At 50.6% G+C, this 19,300-nt stretch overlaps 1 protein-coding gene across 1 annotated transcript in view; it reads right to left on the reverse strand.

Annotated features, from left to right (window-relative positions):
- The window catches only part of actn3b (actinin alpha 3b), a 24,135-nt gene extending 4,915 nt beyond the window's left edge, over positions 1 to 19,220 (reverse strand). The window contains exons 1-14 of the mRNA XM_084691123.1: positions 18,803 to 19,220; positions 5,183 to 5,297; positions 4,854 to 4,973; positions 4,586 to 4,672; positions 3,585 to 3,672; positions 3,107 to 3,185; positions 2,785 to 2,866; positions 2,520 to 2,605; positions 2,328 to 2,420; positions 1,891 to 2,121; positions 1,551 to 1,698; positions 869 to 1,019; positions 605 to 713; positions 370 to 510 (exon numbers count right to left, since the gene is read on the reverse strand). Coding sequence (XP_084547249.1) covers positions 370 to 510; positions 605 to 713; positions 869 to 1,019; positions 1,551 to 1,698; positions 1,891 to 2,121; positions 2,328 to 2,420; positions 2,520 to 2,605; positions 2,785 to 2,866; positions 3,107 to 3,185; positions 3,585 to 3,672; positions 4,586 to 4,672; positions 4,854 to 4,973; positions 5,183 to 5,297; positions 18,803 to 18,934 — 1,662 coding nt within the window. The 5' untranslated portion in view covers positions 18,935 to 19,220. The remainder of the gene's footprint in view (positions 1 to 369; positions 511 to 604; positions 714 to 868; positions 1,020 to 1,550; positions 1,699 to 1,890; positions 2,122 to 2,327; positions 2,421 to 2,519; positions 2,606 to 2,784; positions 2,867 to 3,106; positions 3,186 to 3,584; positions 3,673 to 4,585; positions 4,673 to 4,853; positions 4,974 to 5,182; positions 5,298 to 18,802) is intronic.
- Positions 19,221 to 19,300: the final 80 nt, after the last annotated feature.

The following is a 19,300-nucleotide window of genomic DNA, read 5'->3' on the forward strand; positions in this document are numbered from 1 at the left end:
GAGGACAGGGGGAGGAGGAGGAGGGGGGAGGAGGACAGGGGGAGGAGGGGGGAGGGAGGACAGGGGGAGGACAGGAGGAGGACAGGGGGAGGACAGGGGGAGGACAGGGGGAGGGGGGAGGAGGGAGAAGGACAGGGGGAGGAGGGGGAGGACAGGGGGAGGGGGGAGGGAGGACAGGGGGAGGGGGGAGGAGGGGGGAGGGGGGAGGGAGGACAGGGGGAGGGAGGAGGGGGAAGAGAACAGGAAAGGTGTGAGAACAGATGAGGGGATTAAATAGACATGAGGCAGAATGAAAGATGGTTGGTTATACTATTACTACCCATTACTGTATGTGTGTGTGTGAGATTCTGTGTGTGTGTGTGTCCACACCTGGATCTCCTCGATGCTGTGGACAATGAACATGTCCTGCAGGTCCTCCATGGCTCCGTCCATCCAGTTGTTGAAGGGCGCCGCCCTCTTGGCGAACTCCAGGTACAGCTGGTCGATGGTCTCCCACAGTTTCTCCACGCGCTGGACACAGAACACAGACGCTGTAGAACACCCGTAACAAGAACCTACTCCCACCTGTGTGTGTGTGTGTGTGTGTGTGTGTGTGTGTGTGTACCTCCAGAGAGTCCCTCCTCTTCTGGGTTAGGGTTCCCAGGTTGTCCCACTGGTCACAGATACCCTGGCAGCGGGCATTGACGGAGGAGGCATCATGGTAGTCCAGCTCACTGCGGCACACACACACACACACACACACACACACGCGCGTAGAGACATTTAGGCTGCGTACAACCACCTATTTTAGAACCCAGTGAGATGGCCTGTGAGGATTTGGGTTCCGGGTGGAAGCGCTGGTTCTGGTGAGAACCTGGAAGGTTCTTACTTGAGCTCCTGGGCGATGGCGGCGATCTGCTCCACGCGGTCCTGGTGGGCGGCCAGGTCGCTCTCGAACGCCTCGTGTTTCCTCATCAGGGCTCTGATCTCCATCAGAGAGGCAGATTCATAGTCCTTCTGAGACAGCAGGTCCTCCTTACCTGGGACACACACACACACACACACACACACACACACACACACACAGGTCCATGATTCACAACGGCATCTTCCATACTCTGATAATCCATCCTCTTCCATATGACATCTTGTGATCTTCACCAACACCTTCACTCAACTTTCATCACCTCAGACAACCTCTCCCATGGTTCTCCTTCTCCCTCACCCCCCCCTCTCTCTCTCTCTCTCTCTCTCTCTCTCTCTCTCTCTCTCTATGTCTCTCTCTCTCTCTCTATGTCTCTCTCTCTCTCTCTCTCTCTCAAGGTCTCTCTCTCTCAAGGTCTCTCTCTCTCTCTCTATGTCTCTCTCTCTATGTCTCTCTCTCTCTGTCTCTCTATGTCTCTCTCTCTATGTCTCTATGTCGCTATGTCTCTCTCTCTATGTCTCTATGTCGCTATGTCTCTCTCTCTATGTCTCTCTCTCTATGTCTCTATGTCTCTCTCTCTATGTCTCTATGTCTCTCTATGTCTCTATGTCTCTCTCTCTCTCTCTCTATGTCTCTCTCTCTCTACCTGAGGTCCAGGACTCGTGCAGGGAGCACTTCTGCTTGAACTTCTCGGCCAGATGGTCCAGTCTCTCCAGACGCCTGATCTCAGTGAGGAGCCACTCCTCGTAGCCCTTCTCCACCCCCTCCAGACCCTTCCACGCGTTGGCAATGTCCTGCAGGGGGGGGGGGGGGAGACGCCCCGAGGTCAGACCAGGACCCATGACACGCTGTAGACCAGCACCGTCTGGACCAAACACCATGAACAACCAGCTGTCTCAGAGAACAGACAAAACAACCCCCCTCCCCCCCACCCCGATGGGTCCCCCCGCCCCGCCCCGCCCTGCCCCCCCGCCCCGGCTACGCACCGACACCATCTTGCCCTCGGAGGGCATGAAGGCGGGCCTGTTGCTCAGCCTCAGCTTGGTCTGCAGGGTGTTGAAGTTGATCTCCAGCTGGCACTTCTCCTGCACGCGGGGCGGCTTGTGGACGCGGCGGTAGTCCCGGAAGTCCTCCAGCTTCTGCTGCATGGAGCGCATGGTCTGCTCCGCCACGCGGTTCTCCAGCCAGGGGATGGTGCGGCGGATCCACTCCAACAGCTAGGGGTGAAGGGGTCAAGGGTATTGGGGGAAAAAAAGGGAAGATTTCGACCGTGAATATACGACACTGAGAGCTCTTAGCTATGGCCGACTATTGTTCTTGATGCCGTGCGGGACGATCCGGAATGCCTTCCAGATCCTGGTTCCGTCCAAGTTCTGTGTTCTTCTTTTGGGAGTTTCACCGGCCTCCTGGTTCTTGGACTCACCTCGCTGGCCAGCTTCTCGTACTCCTCCATCAGCTTCTCGTTCTCCTGGTTGACAGCCAGAACCTTGCAGATGCGGTTGGCCGCCGTCTCCGCCTGGGAAGAGAGAATAGAGGGACGAGAGATTAGGATGAAAGCAGACTCCCTCTCTGGAACGGTCTCCCTTGGGGGGGGGAGGGGGGTTGTCACGGTTACCTGCTCGGCGCCGGCGAAGGCGTGGTAGAAGCATGACACATAGGTCATGATGGCCTTCTCGTCGGGCTTGGGGGTGTTCACAATGTCTGCGGCACGCACACACACAGACACACACACACAGTGAGTCAGCACCACTAAGGTAAACAAGGAAGCCATCCGAGCCATCCGTGCAGTATTTTGAAGGAGTGAGGGTGGTGATTGGTCAGATCGTCTTCTTGTGGACGGTGATTGGTCAGAGAGAGGCGGTGGGGGCGGGTCGTCTCACCTTCAGCGTCGAGCATCTTGGGGATGTCCAGGTACTTCTCAGCCACCTCGAAGGCGGTGTTCAGGTTACCGATGGGGTCATCCTTTAACACAGACACAACGCCAGACAGGGTTCATCTTTGTGTCATAAAAATGTCAAAAGAAAAATATGAAGATTTTTTGGGAGCGAGGTGAAATTACGCCTGATGAATGGAATTAAGTTGAGCCCAAGTATAAATGGAAAGGAACAAGGCCAGAGATCCTACAGGGGGTGAGGGTGGAGGGGAGAAGGGTGGAGGGGTGAGGGTGGAGGGGAGAAGGGTGAGGAGAGAAGGGTGAAGCACCTTTCTCAGTTTGGAGTAATCAATGAGGTCTGGTCTGTGTCTGTGGATGAGGGCACAGAGAGCCAGGCCGTCCTTCCAACTGAGTCACCCAGGAGAGGAGGAGAGGAGGAGAGGAGGAGGGAAGGAGAGGAGGAGAGAGGAGGAGGGAAGGGGGATGAGTTGGAGGAAAGAGAGAGAGGGAGAGCGAGGAGGAAGAAGATGAGGAGGAGAAGCAGGAAAGGAGAGGAGGAGCATTTGGCAGAGACAAGGAGAAAGAGGACAAGAAGAGCAGAATGACAGAAAGGAAAAGTTTTAAATACAATTTCAGAGGAAAACAAGTAAGATAAAGTTGTGCTATTCAAGAAGACAGTAACAAGTGACAGCAAAAGCCCCCTGTTTGAGAGAGAGCCATCCATCTCCTACATGATGGATATTGTTTGTGTCAGATGTGAAGGGTGTCGTTCCCCATCCCAGCCACAGGGTGGTGCTGTGCGCTCACCTGATGTGGAAGTTCTGCACGTTGACGTTCCTGTACGGGGCAGTCTTCCTCTGACACCACAGCAGCAGACCCTCTTTAGCAGAGGTCTCTGGAGGAGGGGAGGGAGGGAGGGAGGAGAAGAGGAGAGAAAGAGAAGGAGGGAGGAGAGGGAGGTGTGGGAATAGAGAGGAGAGGGAGGGAGGGAATAGAGAGGAGAGGGAGGAGAAGAGGGGGGAGAGGAGGAGGGAGGGGAGGGAGGGAGGTGTGGGAATAGAGAGGAGTGAGGAAGCAAAGGAAGGAAGAGAAGGAGGTAGCAGACGAGTAGAGGATGGGAGAGAAGGAGAGGAAGAGGGGGAAGAGAGGGAGGAGAGAAAGAGGGGGGAGGGTGATGTGGGAATGGAAGGAGGATGGGAAGGGAGAGGTAAGTGGAGGGGTAAGAGGCAGAGGGAGGTCAGAGAGAGAAAGAGAGAGGGAGGGATGGAGCGATGGAGGGAGGGAGGGAGGGAGGGAGGGAGGGAGGGAGGGAGGGAGGGAGGGAGGGAGGGAGGGAGGGAGGGAGGGAGGGGAGGGAGGGAGGGAGGGAGGGAGGGAGGGAGGGAGGGAGGGAGAGATTGATGGAGTGGAAGGTGTGAGATGACATAAACTATATGTGATCCCACAATTCTAGATGCTCCAATAACCCATCTATGCAACATTATCACGCTATCACGCCTACAAGTGAATGTGTGACACATGTTTACTGAGGTGTGTGTGCGTGTGCGCGCGTGTGTGTGAGACGTGATAGCCTAACATTACCATGTTTACTAGGACTGTGTACTTGCATGGAACTAATGGGTGGGCTTTGTGTGTGTGTGTGTGTGTCCTTTGTGTTTATGGGGAAATGTTGGTACTCTTCTCATGTGACGTGAATGTTCCATCACTGTGTTTACAACATCATGTGAACAGGGAGTGTGTTTATGTGCCGTGTTTATGACGTGTGTATACTCTGAAAGGTTGACACACGCACACGCACACACACACACCTTCCACGGAGATGTCCTGGATGGCGAAACGCAGGATGATGGTCCAGATCATTCCCAGGGTCATCTTCACGTTGCCGTCGACGATTTCTGTGACCAGTTTACAAAACCTGACAATCAGAAACCACGGCAACACAGAGCCCCGAACCCACACGTACGACTGAAAAACCACCACGTCACTCCGAGCACAACGTCACCAGGATAGCTTTAGCACGGGTGTCATGTTCTACACCAGATTCAAGACAAGACGCTCCTGAGAGCGAGATGTTACCCTCAGCTCCGATGGACACCAGCTTGACTCCTTTACTGCAGATGAAGTCCAGAGCTTTGTTGACGTTGGCGATCTTGTGGAAGCGCATCTTGCCTTTGTCTGGTTTGGGCAGTCTCTCACCTGTGGTGGGGAGGTGGGGGGCGCAGAGACGTGTTAGACGCTGCGTGTGCGTGTGTATTTTGAGTGTGTGTGTGATTGTGTGTATTTTGAGTGTGTGTGTGTTGGGGGGGTCAGATGGCTGAGCGGTTAGGGAGTCAGGCTATTAATCAGAAGGTTCTTGGTTCGATTCCCGGCCGTGCCAAAAATGACGCTGTGTGTGTGTGACCTACCTGAGATGACCTCCAGCAGCAGCATGAGTTTGAGGCCATTCCTGAAGTCCTCCTCAATGTTCTCGATCTGTGTTCCTGCCTTCCTCAGGTGGGAGTTACACCAGGCTGTGAAGGTCTGAAGGGGAACAGGAAGACAGAGACATCAGACCCTTCAGAACCCAACGTACACCCAACCTCCTCAACAAACCCTCCGGGAAACCGTTGTGTGTTGGGGCCCGTCACACACACACACACACACACACACACTGTCAAAAGGGACAACTGTAATTGGTTTGTTTCCCTCACCAGGATTCAAGAGTGCTTGGAGAAGCATCAAGTGTCTCATCCAATCAGTGCCCTCCTACCAGTGCTGAGACCTGGCTTGGAGGAGGTGACTGACAAGCTGCACACACACAAACACACACACAGAACAGTGTGTAAACACTATCAGACCCCTAGCTAGACTGCAGGCCTTGGTGTGATGAGTCTATATGAGTGGTTGGTGTAGCAGAGCTGTAGGGTGGATGGAAGGAGGGAGGATGGATGGAAGATGGAGAGATGAAAGAGAGAGATGATGAGGGGTTGTGATAAACATGTGTATTAGTCTGGAGTGGGCGGTGGAGGGCAGAGGAAAAGAGTGACTGCATGAGGATAGTGTGTGGGAGACAGGGAGATCAAGAGAGGAGATGGACACACGGAGAGATTGTATGAATCAATAATGAAGGTTTCTGTTTCCGTGAGAGCAGAGAGCGAAACAGAAGTGAGAGCTTTAAAACTGTGCATGTGTGTGATCTTCTGTCTATGTGGGTGGGAGAGGGGTGGGAGAGAGAGAGAGACCGAGAGAGAGAGAGAGAGAGAGAGAGAGAGAGAGAGAGAGAGAGAGAGAGAGAGAGAGAGAGAGAGAGAGAGAGAGAGAGAGAGAGAGAGAGAGAGAGAGAGAGAGAGAGAGAGAGAGAGATAGGGAGAGTCTTCCGAGGAAGAGTGCGAGGAGTGGGAGGAATGCCCAGTCCGGGGTGTAATTTGATGTGGAGGTCTGGAAGGAGAGAAGGAGAGAGCGTCAGAGTCCTAGCCCTCAGGCCAGCAGGTGTGGCTTCCCTCCCCCCTTCCTCCCCTCCCCTCCCTCTCCCCTCCCCCCTTCCTCCCCTCCCCTCTCCCTCCCCCCCCCCCTTCAGAGGGGGGACAGACCCCAAAGGCCACGCATGACCAAATTTAGACAGGCGTCCAACACAGACTGAGATCCACACCGCTAACCAGGCCCGCTGGCTAGGAACGAGAGGAGGAGGAAGGAGGAGGCTGAGGAGGGGAGGGGAGATGGAGGTAGGGAGGCTAAATTGGGACGGCCATGGGACACCGAGGGACAGCTGAGAAGGCAGCATTCCTGAGGATGACTGTCAGGGTCCAAGACGAAGAGGAGGAGGAGAGGGAGGGGAGCGAGGAGACGGAGGAGAGGGAGGGGAGCGAGGAGACGGAGGAGAGGGAGGGGAGCGAGGAGACGGAGGAGAGGGAGGGGAGCCGGAGACGGAGGAGAGGGAGGGGAGCGAGGAGACGGAGGAGAGGGAGGGGAGCGAGGAGACGGAGGAGAGGGAGGGGAGCGAGGAGACGGAGGAGAGGGAGGGGAGCGAGGAGACGGAGGAGAGGGAGGGGAGCGAGGAGACGGAGGAGAGGGAGGGGAGCGAGGAGACGGAGGAGAGGGAGGGGAGCGAGGAGACGGAGGAGAGGGAGGGGAGCCGGAGACGGAGGAGAGGGAGGGGAGCGAGGAGACGGAGGAGAGGGAGGAGAGGGAGGGGAGCGAGGAGACGGAGGAGAGGGAGGGGAGCGAGGAGACGGAGGGGAGCAAGGAGACGGAGGAGAGGGAGGGGAGCGAGGAGACGGAGGAGAGGGAGGGGAGCGAGGAGACGGAGGAGAGGGAGGGGAGCGAGGAGACGGAGGAGAGGGAGGGGAGCGAGGAGACGGAGGAGAGGGAGGGGAGCGAGGAGACGGAGGAGAGGGAGGGGAGCGCGGAGACGGAGGAGAGGGAGGGGAGCGAGGAGACGGAGGAGAGGGAAGGAATGGATTGAATGGAGGAATAAGGGAGCCGGGGCAGCGATGACGGCGACCGTTCGTCCGTCCAGAGGTAGCTCCTGTAGCTTCCTGCTGTCCCTCAAAGCTAGCATGTTTACATTTCTCCCAGCTCTCACTGTACAACCCGGTTCCACTATCCTCTACTGTACAGCTCTCATGCCTTACGACATCCTGATTCAACGCATGAGGGCAGGGTTTTTAATATAAATATAAAATACCCTATCCCGTGAATCTTGGCCTTGATTTGTAGTGAACCTTTTAATGCCATTCTTACCGTTTCTTCTATGTCCTGTTCATCCTGTTCAAACTAACAGTTAGTGGGTGAGTGTTTAGTCTGGGGACTACCACTAGTATGAAGTCACCCTGATACTATTCAGCTGGTATGCCAACCCCCCCCTCCCCCCCTCCCCCCCTCCCCCCCGCACCTGTTGAGACAGGGCTGGGGTATGGGCTGGGGGTAAGAGGGGGAGGCCCGGACTGAGACTGACGCTGGGGACTTGGGTCATGGCTTGAGGCTGGGGTTGAGGTTGGGGCTTGAGGCTGGGGTTGAGGTTGGGGCTGGAGGCTGGGGTTGAGGTTGGGGCTGGAGGCTGGGGTTGAGGTTGGGGCTGAGGCTGGGGCTGAGGCTGGGATATTGTTAGCTGGCTGAGGCCAAGGTTGAGGCTGGATGTTCCGTTAAGTGAGGTCATGGTGGTCCTGCTATATGTCTGTCATAACTCTCTTCCCCTGAGGAACACAGTGCTGCTGACCCTCGCCGCAGCTGATACACACACACATATACATACACACACATATACACACACACACATATACACACACACAGCAAAACTCCTGAGCCCGTGTATTTATCAGTCAAGAGCTGAAGCAACCAGGACAGTCACTGCAGTTCAGTGCATCAGCCTCCGGGTGGCAGCATTGAGCTCCCACCTCAGCCCTCGCTGACTTCACCCTACCATGTTGACAATGATACGACAAGGTTAGCTGTGCTGACACAAGGGGTTTGCTCTCTCTCACACACACACACACACACACACAATCTGCTCTGCCAGCCTGTCGGCTTGGTTAACTGTGTTCCGGACTGCCTGTTGTCCTTCCAGCCTGCCTGCGTGTCTGGACCCAGGCATGCTGCTGTGGCGATGTCCAATTCATCACGCCGTGTGCCGACACGTCAACAGTCTGACCTGACAATTAGCCTAGCATGAGTGTTACTCCAACACTGTGCTGCAGGAGGTCTTTAGCCTAGCCTAGCCCAGTTCAGGCTGGATTGAAGTAGCACGTTACCCACTGCAAACGAGCCTAGCTCAGAGAATCTTACTTTAAGATGCCATGAAGCTCCCTCTAATCGACCCAAGCCTATCCTAAGTGAGATTGCACTAGTCTGCGGCCCGGAGAAAGACGAGCCCAAATAATCGTAACTTAGACCAGCCTGGTAAATCTCTTTGTCCTAGCCCAGCCCAGTCCAGTTAAATAGGCTTGATCTAGTCTATAGGTTTCAACTATGACCTGGATGTTTGTCCCGGATTCCAGCCCCCATCTTATGATGGGTCTGAGGCCACATCAGTTCCTCCCTGTCCTCCCTGACACACCGTCCTGTCGCCCTCTAAACACCAACCTGTTCCAGGTGTCCCTCTGACCGTCCCCCGAGGAGACAGAACCTGAGAGGCTTGGGAGGGCATGAGAGGATTGGATTTGGCCCGCGAGCAACATGGTCAATGCGGCGCTGATACCTCAAGTCGATATCACTTCATTCTCTCAGTCGAGAGTCCAGTTAGCAGTGCCAGCTTTGACTTCCACACGGAGAAGAAGGTAAAGAGTTCAAACCACGTGGGATCCAGTGGGAAGGACAGCTACAGCTTCTTAGAGCTGCTTTCAACAACTCTTGTTCTGGGTTTGGGCCAGTTTGGTGTTGGTTTAGTGGGATAAAACAATGTGCCATGAGGATTGATCCATACATTCTGGAACATTAGGACACGCTTCTTTGTTACACAGATGAATACATCGGCTTTCATATCTGGGTTTCCGATTTTCCAACAGATAAGCCCAAGGCAAGGACAATCTTTGTTTTCTATTCTAATTTTAGACTACTCAGAACCATTGGGCAGGTAACTGTGATTTCATTCCCTCACTTTATAGTCTATTCAGTTTATTTCTACTCTGTTCTATGTTATTACTCAGCAGTAGTTAAGTATTGTGTTGTGGTGCATTCTATCCCATCACTCTCTGTGTTGGAGGTAACCAGGTGGCTGGCTATCTTGTCATCTTGAATAGTCCAACATCCTGTTTATGTCTGCTTGAGTTAATGTGAGTACACAGGTGTGTGGTCACAACAGGTAACAATACGTGTGTCGTGAGGAGCTCATTATACATGCACATGCTCTCTAGCTAGCTGTAACACCTGCTGTCTTTAGTCACGCACTAGACACACACACACACACACACACACCTCCCATGTGTTTAGAAAGTCACAGCACTTACACTGGATACACACACACTTCAAATGAAGGTTTTGGGAAGGGGATTGGCTCAAGGTAGGTAAAGTCTAGCTTACACACTAGTGTGACTGGCCTTGTAACACACACACACACACACACTCTTAATGAATCCAGTACATAGAAACAGACGGTGTATATTAATAGTCCTGTCTGACACAGCAGCCCACCTGTCTGGTTATAATTGTTGGAGGGGAAGAGGAACGCCAAGCCCTCATCCTCCACACACACACACACACACATCCACACACACACACACTGTTCACACGGTGAAAAGGCAACAGTTCCCCCAGTCACACGATCCAGAGCTGCTTGACACTAACACACACACAAACACACACACACAGTGCTACTACATTCGATATACCCGTCTTCCACCTTACTCCCATACCATATGTACTCACCAACTGTAGCGGAACAACATAAACAGTTGAATATGTGAACAACTGCTATCACACTGTTGTGACATAGATCTTGTCCATCACTGACAGATTGACAACTGACAACAAAGTTCTTCACACCAGTAGTGAGCCAGCCGGCCCCACATCTCTATCTCACACGTCAACAACAACAACAACATCATCATCATCAGGTCAGTCATCTGTGTGCTGTTTACTTCACGGTCACACAGTTACAGGTTTATGTGGTTGATGGGGATTTTTTTTGTGTGGGGGGGGGGGGGGAAAGAAACCTAATAGTGTTTTCTGTCTTGGTGGAGATGTTGGAAACGGCTGTAAACAAACGCACGTTTGTTCAAGAACGGGAAACGACAAAGCACAACCGAAACGCGGTTGTTTCCTTTTAACTACAGTCGGTTGGAGATTTCAACCCTATCGAATGAGCGGTTGGACAAAGGAGGGCATTCTACTTTCGGACACAGAGCATGACCGCGGGAACAACTCACCCGTGATGTAATTACAGTGTTGCGATCAAGCTAATTGAGATCTGTGTCTTGTGCTAAACAACGGTCAACAACGGAGTATTGAACGCATAGAGAGAGGGGGGGTGGAAGGGGGGGGTGGGGGGAGTGTGCTGGGGTAGTCTGGGACGAAGAGGGATACAACACACAACAGGTGTGACAGTCGCAAGAGCTGCTTCCCTCCTCCTCCTTTCCCCCCAGGAGGGGGGGGGTGTTGAATGTCCCTCACACAGATCTAAAGCCATGAACTTGGGTGCCACAGTACTGGGAAAGAGAGAGAGAGAGAGAGAGAGAGAGAGAGAGAGAGAGAGAGAGAGAGAGAGAGAGAGAGAGAGAGAGAGAGAGAGAGAGAGAGAGAGAGAGAGAGAGAGAGAGAGAGAGAGAGAGAGAGAGAGAGAGAGAGAGAGAGAGAGAGAGAGAGAGAGAGAGAGAGAGAGAGAGAGAGAGAGAGAGAGAGAGAGAGAGAGAGAGAGAGAGAGAGAGAGAGAGAGAGAGAGAGAGAGAGAGAGAGAGAGAGAGAGAGAGAGAGAGAGAGAGAGCATGAGAGAGAGAGAAAGAAAGAGAGATGGAGGGAGAGAGGGTGAGAGGGAGAGAGACACACACATTTAGAAGATGACATAAGAGCTACGGCCCCACCCTACTGCGACTCCTACCTCAGATTTCCTGCAGTTCCACTTCCTTATAACCGCTATTACGTAAGATCGTATCTATCTAAATAGCCTTCTGAAATAGATTTCTCATCTGTTTAAGATATGCTTGCTGTTGCCTTACTGTACTATAGAGAATAACATAAAAACATTAACCGTAAAAATGTAGATGGGCAGAGTGCAGTAAGACCAGTGTACTGTGTCTGAAGTGGATTTGTTTCTACAATAACTTGCAAAACCAGTGAGCAAGAGAACTGAATTTCCTGTCTGTTCTGGCCAATCTAAAAAAGAGGACAGGCCAGGCTAAAACTCAATTCAGAATTCCAATCTCTAAAACGCTCAAACCTCTTATTTTCCTGTTCAATGCTGAACTTGAATCTTTCATTTGGAGCGAGTCTATTGATCATTCTGGAATCTTCCCTCAGAGTGGAGAGGCCACAGTAAAGAGCGTGCCGTTAACTCTGTGTTATAGGGCCCAGCATCCAGGCTGCATCTATAAATAGGAGACCAGGAACACACCTGTTTTCTAACCAACTCCCTGCCAAGCATGCCGTGGGCATGAGGCCTGTGTTGGAACATCTGCAGGTGGAACATCTGGAGGGAGCTCATCATCCAGAACAAACCTTCCTCTCATCTGCCAGAACATGCTCTCCCTTGGCACAGCACTGCTACTGTGGATGCAGATCACATAGAAGTGTTTTGATCCTCTCACTCTGCCACATGCGTGATGCTTGGACGAGGCGCACGTAAAGGTGTAGGCATGACGACAAACTCACGACCTGTGTCCTGAACCTGGGATGTTGTTGACTAACACGATAGAACATTGTCATTTGAACGATGGGCCATAGCCATGAGTCATCGACGACTGATTAGTGACGGGTAATAACCGGATCGCGTTCTGTTCCATCGTGGGTTATTATGTTCTTGTTCCCAATGTTCTGTTCCATGCGGCTCCTCCCCACCCCCCGCCCTCCCCCCCCCAAGCACCCCCCCCCCGCCCTCCTCCCCCCGCCCTGACCAGCTGAGCAGTGGGTGTTCATGATCGGTGTGTGCTCTCTGATCCACATGACAGTGAGATACGGGTACAGCCTTCAAATGTCTGATTTTATTGATGTGTGTGTTTGTGTGTGTGTGCGCATGGATAGGAAAGTTTGGATGGACAAGGAATGCAGTTAACAGTGTGGGGTGAGTGTGTGCGTGTGTGTCTGTGTGTGTGTGTGAGGGTCAGTGGCAATGGCATGCTCCCTCGGACTCATTAAAGTGGTCCTCGGCCCCCAGAACCCACCCCCCTCCTTTCCTCCACCGAGTCCTGGTGATTGATGATGGGGGGGGATAAATTGGTTAAAGAGGCTGGAAGGATTTACGACTGTCCGCCTGGTCCAGGAGGCGGGGGTAGAGGGTGGGGGGTGAGGGTGGGGAGTGAGGGTGGGGGGTGAGGGTGGGGGGTCTGGTTTCACCAGGAGTGTCCTTCGTTGAGAGGCAGGTAAAACGGCTTCAGGCTGGTCCAAGACCTGTGTGCTCCAGGTCAATGATTATCGAGGCGTTAAGGAGGTATATTTCAAACTGATCCCAGGTCAGCTGGGTAATGGCTACATTAAACACTGTAGCTCCCGAGGCACGCTCATGGGCCGTCAACGTCCAATCAGAGCTCTTCTTATTGACACGTCGTCGTGAATGTCGCCACTCCCTAGGTCCGTTAAAACTATGCCAATCAAAATTCCTGATCGTTGGAGGCACCACTTTAGCTACCTGGATAGAGCGCGTGCCACAGAAGGCTAAGGTATATACCTGTTACCTTCCTGTATATAGTTTTAGTGGACCTAGATAGTGGTGGCATTCATTATGGCATCAATAAGTAAGACTCGGATTGGACTTTGACATCCATCGGTCCTGCATGTCCTTCCCTCCCTTTCTCCTGCTTTCTTTCTCTCTCTCTCTCTCTCTCTGTCTCTCTCTGTCTCTCTCTGTCTCTCTCTGTCTCTCTCTGTCTCTCTCTGTCTCTCTCTGTCTCTCTCTGTCTCTCTCCAAATAAATAAAGTTTCAAAAAGACCCCCCCCCAAAAAGAAAATTACAAAATAAATGAATACTTCATGAAATGAAATCTTCCGACAAACCACCAGTCAATAAGCCAAGAACAAATCGAGAAAAACCGAAGATGACAAACAAATCTGAATTGAAGGAATGACAGCGGTTTCGCCATACAAGAAATCGTAAATAAGTTATACATTTATCGGATTAAAATATCCTGTCCTAACTTCTTAAGTTCCCCAAATATTGAAACATATAGCATTGACCTTGACATTGGTGTTTAAATGCCCCCCACCATGTCGAGCTGTTCCAAGGACTGAATAAGACACCGAAAACCATTCCTTCTGCCAGCCTCATAAAACTGTTACTCCATTCCACCAGCAGCTAGCTAGCTAGCTAGCTGTGTAGCTAGCTGGGTACAGTACCATTGCAGGATCTATTTCATCTTTAGGGAGATGGGACTCAAATTTGTAATCTATCTTCGTCATGCTGGCAGATTCAATTGCACCTCGGAAATAATTATTATGTTTGTTTATTTTTTTGCTTCGTAGGGAAGATAGTTTAGGCTACAACCCCGGGACCTGAATCCAAGATGGCCGACCATCTCCTCAACCCATCAATCATGGTTTAGGTTTTATGCCCTCTGGATTCTAACACTTAGAGTGTCAGGTGTATGTTTTTCCCATTACGAGACACCTTCAAACACCTGGCTAATCTCTCCTCATAACCCCTCATCCCACAAGATTAACCAACAACAAATCTTCTGGATGGCCTATGTAATACATTAATCCCGTCACACATGAAATAAAATTACAATGCACGGGGGGGCGTGTACACACAATCGTTCAATCGCACACACAAACATTCTCACACATAAATGTACACACTTGTATTCTCACTCCCACACACACACACACACACACACACACCTAGCATTTCCTCTGGCCCCCCAGGTCTCCCCTGGCTTCAGTAAAGCAGTTTATAGAAGCCAACCCTACATGGACACAGCTTCTGGAATAGAAACTGCCATCTGATCTACTGGCTCTCTCACCTCTCTCCTTACTGCTTCTCCGTTCTCTCCTCGCTCTCTCTTTCCATATTTATGACATACAGTATATTGTGTACTCGCGAATCAAATTATTTTGGACTATTTACACTGCATGTACCTTATCATCATCGAATCTCAAAACAATCTTTCTCTTTCAATGGGCAACTGTCAGGGTAATGGCTGTTTGCCAGTTCGGATCAATTCCAACGTTTGACAGTGACCCCATCATCTATCGTCGTCCTTGATGAAAACGTAACATCGTTTCATAACACATTCATCAGGATAAAGACAAAGGACAAACACTTGACTACATCTAAGAGAGTACAGTGGTCAGTGAGAGTTGCGGGAAGGTTCTAGAATCTCTGCTGGGGTCAGAGATCAGGTGCATGTAGAGTGACTGTGTTCCTGCCACGGGCGTCACATGACCTAGACTGAGCGGGTGCAAATCTAAGATGTCCACCAGTTACGTCTAGGGATTAGCTAGGTCAACGGTGCACCCCCTTTTATCTCCACTCCTCTCCTTACCTCTCCTTCACTGATTTGAAAGGGTGAGGACGGGTCAAAGCAATATGGCAGAATCTACATTATCAATGTCATTAGTAAATCCACATTATTGAGAGCGGAGTTCCTAGGGCAAACATTTTTTTCCAGGCTCAAATAAGGGATGGAGATACCAAGTTTAGCCCAACAGAAAGTGATGAAACTCTGTGTCACCTGGCATAGTTCGGTCACTGACTTAACACAGGGTTGATAATAAGGTGAATGGAGACATTTTTGGTTGACAAATCCCATCCTAGATTACATTTACGGTGGATTACTCACGAGTGAAAACCCTTTGTCTATTATTTCTTTATTTCCAAAATCCTAAAGCAATTGACACAAATCATACACATAGTCTCCTAAAAATGTAATCTCCCATAAATCAAGAGTAATAGAAACATGAGATTAATTATTGGAAAGTAAGAGGAGGGATTTTTGAGATTATGGGAGTAGTCATTCCTAATCCCATTCCCTGTATCTGAGACAGCACTTCCTGGATTTCTTTTTTTTTCTCCAGGAAACAAAGCTTTGAGTCGTGAAGTTCCTCAGTAGGGGTCATGATGAAGATTATAGCAGATTAGATACAGTGATGGAGCTTCATAAAACATGACATCCCCGTTATCTAAGGAGTTCATCCTCCAACCATGTAGACTGGCACTCATCAGATTACAACACAACCGTATGAAATCGTAGCCCAAATTCTTTAACCAGATTTTGACCCAAAATCCGAACAGATTTTATTGACATTCAAGCAAGCCTAAGGAAATCCAAACAACAGCCCCATAACAATCAAGAGGTATTTTGCTGACGTCCAAAAAATGGTCTAAAACGAAATAGAAATGATTACCTTGGCCTGTGCTAAAAAATACTTTTACAGTTAAGACATTTCACGTAACATAAATATGTACACCACTGTGTATGATGTACAGTGGTGAGGGAGAAAGTGGTGATGCTAAAACTTGCATACGTTGCCCTAATCTGATCGGGGGTTGACCGTTCCCCTGTGTATGGGCTCCATACAGCACATTCCAATTCACTTTCCCTAGCGAGAGCTAGAAGGCTAACGCTAGCTGAAGGCTAACGCTTACTGAAGGCTAACGCTAGCTGAAGGCTAACGCTATCTGAAGGCTAACGCTAGCTGAAGGCTAACGCTAGCTAACAGACGTCAGCCTGTTCGTGTCTGTAATGGGTATTTATAGTCTCAAGCACCAGTTTAGGCCCACCATTTCCAGACTGTAGTTCAGTTTAGCTACTTACCATCGGAAAATGAAATGTGTGATTCACTCTGTGTGTGCCCTTACCTGGCCAGCCACAAATAGTTACGATGCCCTCACTGGCCTACATACTTGCTTTGGGGGACGTTATGATCTAGAAATATCAGAATATAAATTATCAACTGTAAAATGCCTGTAAGCTGTACAAATTGGCCTGTATAGCGTATGAAGTGACTGGTTTTTGTAAGTTTCATTGCACCTTAATTGAACATATGTAAGGCCTACTCTAAGTAAAGATGCTCTAGGAGAATGTGTGGATTATTGTATTTTACACAGTATAACTTTCAGAAACTATGGATTCATTTGACTAGGATCCTCCATTTTTGCATGTAGAAAAAATACTACACAGCACCTTGATTATTCTCAAATTTCTCCTTGCTCTCTATGGAAAACTTTATGTTCCCATCTCCAGCAGCTTAAAAAAAGAAACTTGCACAGCAACATGACACTTTTACTCACATTATATACTAGGCTACACATTCAATAAAACATACAATAGCTAAACCGTCAGACTGAACCCCAAAAAAACCTTCTTCACCTGGAGAGAAGACAGACAAGCCCCCCTCAGAGGACAGAGACAGCATGGTGTCACAGCAGGAAATCTCTCCCCATCACTCCCCCCCCCACCCAACCACTTCCTCCCACCCACCCCCCACACCCCATCAGGCCTAAAGCCCCCAAAGAGCAGCCATTGCTTGAGAAACGCGCCGTCCAAAAGAAGCCTGTGTGTCTACCCTTTCTATATCTGTGACCGATCTAGCGCCATGTTGACAAACACTTCTTTGCATTCGTCAGTGGTTGCTAGCTCTTTATTTTTCCATTGAAATTTCAAGGATGAGGAGAGAACAGGTGGTGGTGGAGGGGGTTACTTTCAGGGGGTCTTCTTTCAGATTTGTTTCACTGCAAAATGATGCTACGTCTATATATATATATGAGGTGATATCAGCTTCTTGGGCTGTTTTCCCGTCGGGCCACGACGAGCGCCAGGAGAAGTGACCTACCTCCCTGGGGAGGTCGGGAAGGTTGGAACGACACAGCCCTCTGTCGACCCACTCACCCCACCCCACCCCCACCCCTCACACACACACACACTTATCCCGCGTTACACAACTGCATTTAGACTCTGGTGGACAGGAGGAAAAGTTACATTGTGCTATCTCGACAACTTGTCGAGAAATAGAGAAGGTGTGATGAGGGATGTCTGAGAGGAGAGAGAGAGAGAGAGAGAGGCCAAGAGGAGGTTTGATCATTAGGGAAGATGGGAGGGAGGGGGAAGGGATTGGAGAAGGAACAGAAAGAGTTCAGGAGTATTTTTAGGTGCGTGTTTATTTGCGGGTCCGTGAAACTAACCCCGGGGTGTACATCTACAAGCCCTGCCATCTCCCTCTCCCTCTCATTCTGGACATCTGTTGAGTTCTCTCATGCTTGTCAGACAGAGAGCCTTAGTGTCACTGCTTGAGGGACTCTTTTATGCAGATCTATGCAGATTCAACGCAATCAATCCCTGTTGGCCGCTACATGCTGTTCTAAACTCCAGCAGAAGAGCATTAGTGAAGGGAAATGTTTAGATGTACTGCATGTGGATGTCACCATAAGTCAAGACTGCAATATCAGGCTCTTATCATCTATTCTCAAATAAACAGAGGAAGTTCTAGATTATAAGGATTGCAGTCACATATTTCAGTTTCATGGATAGCATGTACTACATGGATGTTCAGTGTTGTCAGGTGCAGTTGGTGTTCAAATCAATATGTACTTTATCACAGTGACCAATAACAGCAAAAAGTCATAAAGTGAACCCTGAGAAGTGACACACGTGCTTCCGTTGCCTGGGCATGTGGTCATATGCTTTGCTTCACTATTGTGGCATTGTGGTTGTCCAAGTTTAGGTCGCGCAGACGTCAACCTCAACCGTCACCTCGGCCCATTGACTTTTAGGCTTGACAGCTCATTAAAACGCACCTGTCACACTCGTCCCCGTGGCCAGGCCAGCTGATCACCAAGACAACGGGCGGGACTTTAATACCACCGACTAAGTCCACTGGGAACTCCCGCAGCGAAAAATAAACAGTTTCGGAGCTACTACCACGTGTATTTTGATGTGGGAGTTAAATATGGGGTGGTTGGGATGTTTGTAATGATAAGAGTGCGAGGAGAGCGTGCGTAAAAGCGCACAAGTCCATCGTTTTTTTATGGCTCCCTTTCAATGTGATTCGGGGATGAAGCTGTAGGTATATATAGACACAGTCTTCGTGAGGCTGTCGGGGGTAACTGAAAGACAACACTGAGAAAGTTCCACGACCGAAATATCTAACTGCTCACACAGCTCCCTGACTCGAAAGGCCACGTGCGCCGGTGCCATCTCCTTTTAAACCTCTTTATTGGCCAAAAAAACTCATCTTCCACCATATTTGCGCATCAACACTTGACATAGGCCTTAGTATCCTACTTAAAACAAAAACAATGGGACAAGTGACATCCATCTCATTCTGACCGTTAGCACGTCATACCGATACGCAAGCCACAACCACAGAAAAAAACAACAACTCTAGCCTGCAACTCGTTCCAAGTTGTGCACCCGAATGCAGCGCACGAGCGGCCCCAGGAGCCTCACGGTTCACCGAGTTGAACCTACCTTCCTCTGCTGCTTCTCCCACGCGGGGTCCAGAAGCAGGTCTCTGTCCCAGTCATCCTCTTGCGTCATGTAAACATGGTCCTCTTCCATGTAGGAGCTGTTGTATTGAACTTGGGTCTCGACTTGCATCATGACTCCTCTGTCAGGGTTTCTCTGCGTCCCCTCGGATTATAGAAAGAAACGGGGGGGCCTTTCAGCACTTTAGTCTGCGGTAGATAATGGGATTGGGCCGTGCGTACGGAAACCCTCCTAGGGAATACAGGACTCGCGGTCCGAGGGTATCAGGAGAAATGAGAGAGGGGAGAAACTCCACGGATGCGAGGTGCCTGTGCGGAGGTGCTGCTCCCACTACCAGAAGACCCTGTTAGCCGGTGCTCCTTTCGTGGTCAAAAGTGACACACGTGACCGCGCGCCAATAAGTATGGGGACCTGGGCGCGTGGGTATCAGGTTCTAACCCTATAAAGGCGCGAGGGGGGCAGGGCACTCGGCCCAAGGCA

Source organism: Hypomesus nipponensis, chromosome 25 (assembly GCF_054491055.1).
Source record: "Hypomesus nipponensis isolate SF chromosome 25, ASM5449105v1, whole genome shotgun sequence".
Taxonomy (NCBI): domain Eukaryota; kingdom Metazoa; phylum Chordata; class Actinopteri; order Osmeriformes; family Osmeridae; genus Hypomesus; species Hypomesus nipponensis.